The following is a 4,455-nucleotide window of genomic DNA, read 5'->3' as shown; positions in this document are numbered from 1 at the left end:
AAATCTATAATTGTTTCTATTATATACGCCGTGTTCACTACGTGAACTTTCATATTATTATATTTTCCAAATACAGTATTCCCCCATTCGCACTACCGCACCCGTATTCTTACTTCATACCTTGTTAGGCTTGCTGTTGATTAATTAATTGACCTTTATAAATGTTGTAATTTATACTATGTTACTCAGGTATTGTATAGATGTCAAAAAAATTAATTTTTTTATTTGTTTTGAGGTAGGAATTTATAAAGGAATGTAAGATATAATGGGATAACTATTTGGCATTTGTCATTCATACTTGTAGGTGGCTCCTCTGTTATTTCAAGCATTCTCAACGATTCCATATGTGTCTCAAGTATCATCATTGGAAAAGATGGTTTGTTATTTTCATATTACAATGGAGCCAATCAGCAACCTGTTGCAGTTTATACAAACACCTCATTATTTCCGGTGGACAAGGAAATGGCTTTAGAAAATTATAACCTCACTTGCTATTCTCAGCCTGTGAATCGCGAAAACGGGGAATTATTTGGAATTGTTACTTTGCATCCGTGTACATCGCTTGTTCCATCAATCCTAGTGGCCCTGGATAGTGCAAATGGAAATTCTTCAGTAGGACATTCGTGGATTGATAGCCAAGATATTTTGTTCTTTAACACCGCTCTTATGGATGGGAGAGGAGCAGTATCTATGGGGTTTGAAACAAAGGGGATAGTGCAATCCTTAAGTGGAAACATCAGAAATGATGGGAGCTTGTTTTTGGCTACGAAGGATGGGCAAGTACTTAACAAAGCAAACATTCAGAACACTAGAATTGTTATTGACAGTAACAATTCTGTTGCATTTGTGTTGTCAAATCAAAGCGGTGATAAATTAGAGGGCCATATTGTTGGCAATCTTACATGCCAAGAAAACGATGGCACACTACAACCTAAGACTATCACCGCTTCTGGAACAAAGTATGATGCATATTGTTCTCAAGTTGAAATCCTTGGGGTAGATACGGTATGTATATCTTCTTTACTTGTTATTTTTCAATATTAAGATAATTATTTGCTAATTTTAATAGATTTTGAAATGATTTAATCAAGATTAATTACATTGATGTAAAACCATTTTACTTGAACTGGTTTCTAACATTGCAAGTGAACATAAACTAAACACATCATTCACATTTACATATTTCTTGTAAATATATAGTCATGTAAAAGATCTCAACTTTTACTTATCATTTTATTTGCAGGTTTTCTTATTGGCTATGCCACTTGAGGGACCAGAGAGATCCCTGCACAAACACTTCAGTATATCGTACCAGTATCTTTTTGCGACGATCGGCCTAATATTCGTTCTAACTGTTCTTTTTGTTGTCATAGTTGTTGTAGCATTAAAAAGAGTGATACAGTTGGGTGTTGCATTAAGGAAACAAAAGGATGCAACAGCTCAAGTAGAAAGGAAATGTATCCAGAAGAGTACAAACTACGCAAGTGCAAGCCATGATGTCCGTGGCTCTCTAGCAGGGATTGCCGGTCTAATAGAAATAGCCCTGATTCAAGTTGATCGTGGATCTGATTTGGAGGCAAATATAATGCGCATGAAAACTTGTTCCGACGATCTTTTAGGTATAATAAGACATGTAATTTTATTTACCAAAATTGTAATATATTAGTACGTGAATAATGTTTCTTTGTTTTGTAGCTATTCTGAACAACATACTGGACAGAAGTAAGCTAGAAGCCGGAAAAGTCCCCCTTGACGAAGAAGAATTTGAAGTGTCGAAGTTAATTGAGGATGTCACTGACTTGTTTCATGCTGTTGGGATCAAGAAAGGCGTTGATGTTGTGTTGGATCTCAGTGATGGTTCTGTCAACAAGTTTGATCACGTTAAAGGTGATCGTAAAAAGCTGAGACAGGTACTATCAAATTTACTAAGTAATGCTGTAAAATTTACCTCGGAAGGGTATGTTTCGGTAAGAGCATATGCTAGAAAACCAAGAAGTTCTAGTTCAAGACTCAATTCAACTAGGAAAGGTCCCTGGTCATGGTTATTATGGATTCTAGGGATTGAAGCCTGTACCGATTATGGAACAACTGTGAACAGTTTTCAAAAGAATGAAAATTGCGTGGAGTTTATCTTTGAGGTCGATGATACAGGAGTCGGCATTCCCAAAGATAAACAAGAAACTGTTTTTGATAATTACGCCCAAATCAAGGAGACATCAGCTGGAAAAGAGGGCACGGGCCTCGGACTTGGTATCGTTCAATCTTTGGTACGTATAACTCGCTTATAATGCAAATTTATACGCTATTAGTGGTCCTACCATATGCAAAGAATGCTTGTGCATTACTGAAAATTTTAATCTGTTATTTTTATCAGGTACGCTTAATGGGCGGGGATATAGAGATTGTTGATAAAGATGCGTGCAAAAGAGGGACTTGCTTCAAGTTCAACACGTATTTTTCTGTATGTGAAACAGACCAGAGGATTAGCAGTGGAAGAGATCAATCTGACGATATTGAAAGTGTCGGTGGTCGCATGTCATCTGGTGAATCCTATTCAGCTCGAAGTCTGAACTTAATTATCAGCCCAAACACTGAAGGATCCCAAGTTGTGATCTTCATTAAAAATGAAGAAAGGCGGAAAGTTTGTAAGAAATTCTACGAAAGACAAGGACTCAAAGTGTTGGTCACGAGGAACATTGAAGAACTTTCGACTACTTTTAAAGAAAATCAGGAACAAGGAGTTCTTTCTTCAGCCGTTCTTCCAGATCTGATGCACTTCTTCAGCATAACTGTACCTCGCAATTCAAGTACAAATCCAAAGAAGTGCCGTGAGTCTCTAGATGGAACTGATCAGGAGATTCCCCCCACGCATAGAAGGTCAACCACGAGGAAAGTGTTGTTCCAAGCTTTATACTGATTGTGATTGATACGGATGGTGCACCATTCCGTGAGCTTAGCAGAGTTGTAGCAGAATTCAGGAAAAACATTGCTACAGGTTTTAACAGTGTCGTCTGGCTAGATAGACCTGGATCTAATAATATTCAGCTACAAGGCCTCAGTGAAGACAAACTTCCTGCAAGCGATATCATCATCTCCCAGCCTTTCCACATCACGTCTGTATCAAGTACTAAGCTTCTTCCGAGTTTGGGGGAGAGATGCCAGAGGCCACCCAGCATCGATACATAGCGAGACACTAACCATCAGCTCGGAAACAACTACTGCCGTCAATGAAGCTAGTACTTCTGTATCTCAGACAAGGCCAGTTGCATCATCTTCTTTAGAAATTAAAGAAGCTGATAAACCATTGAGTGGGAAGAAAGTGCTGCTTGTAGAGGATGAGCCACTGCTTCAAAAAATTGCTACTACCATTCTTTCTATGCTTGGGGCAATTACTGAAGTATGCGCTAATGGGCAAGAGGCTGTGCTGACTGTCTGCGAAGCCCTTAATGGTCAAAGGGCATCTCATGTTTTGCCTTACGATTGCATTTTCATGGACTGCGAGGTACTTATTTTGTCTTATTTATTATATCTTGTGGCTAATTATCGAATATTTAAAAAAACATTATGAAATGCAGATGTTGTTCTTAAGCAACATTACACATGACACACGCACATTTTCATCACACGTGCACAAAAACGATATGAACATACGTATTAACAATGATGTTAAATATTAATCAGATGCCAGTCATGAATGGAATCGAAGCAACCAGGCGCTCAGAGAAGAAGAGGCTAAATTCAAAGTGCACATACCCATTTTTGCTGTGAGTGCACACACAGATGGAGATACGGCTAATGAAAGATGCGGGAGTGGATTACAACTTGTCCAAACCCTTGAATGTCGCAAGGATTGAAGAAGTTACCAAACTTTTTCTCGACAACTAAGAAAGTTATAGGGTAGAACTTCATTCATGTATCTCCAGTGACTAAATATGTACCTGTAGTCATGTATGATTGATGAGGCTTTGTTGTACAGAGGATTCATTTACTTTTAAACATTACATGGGTTTTATATTTCTTAAGTTGAATTTAATCGACTTAATTTCAGTTTTTCAATGTATTCATCTCACATCATGTGTAAAAGATAAATTAGTTTATATTCTGTCCATGCTCAAAATCAATTTATGTATTCTGGTCTTTGAGCCAGACCCTTATTTATGATGAAGTTAAGTAATTAATCAGACTACTTAACATTAGATTGTTACCTTATGCATTGCCCTGCTATAAAAATTAAAGCAGCCTTTAGAGACAATGACAACCTGTAACTTGTAAGTTCCCTGTCATGCTATAACGAGTTTTTACCTGCAGAAGCTTGTAACATACATGCATGGAATCTAATTACACATGATTGTAGAAGACGTATGTGGAAGCTTTACAACTTTTAGATTATTCCTTTCAGAAGCTTCTTATGCTTAGTACCAGTGTGCTAAAGTCAATTATGTGGTTATAACTTTC

General features: G+C 37.4%; 1 protein-coding gene across 1 annotated transcript; it reads left to right on the top strand.

Annotated features, from left to right (window-relative positions):
- The first annotated feature begins 462 nt into the window (after positions 1–462).
- LOC141674965 (histidine kinase CKI1-like) lies at positions 463–3,768 on the top strand. Its single transcript, XM_074481665.1, has 6 exons — positions 463–1,005; positions 1,244–1,619; positions 1,696–2,267; positions 2,375–2,877; positions 3,046–3,502; positions 3,682–3,768. The coding sequence occupies exons 1-6, from the start codon at positions 463–465 to the stop codon at positions 3,766–3,768; spliced, it is 2,538 nt and encodes an 845-aa protein (XP_074337766.1).
- Positions 3,769–4,455: the final 687 nt, after the last annotated feature.

The sequence above is a fragment of the Apium graveolens genome, chromosome 7, assembly GCF_009905375.1.
Source record: "Apium graveolens cultivar Ventura chromosome 7, ASM990537v1, whole genome shotgun sequence".
Lineage (NCBI taxonomy): Eukaryota > Viridiplantae > Streptophyta > Magnoliopsida > Apiales > Apiaceae > Apium > Apium graveolens.
Note: the sequence above shows the minus strand (reverse complement) of the source record. Positions and strands in the feature narration are given on the sequence as shown.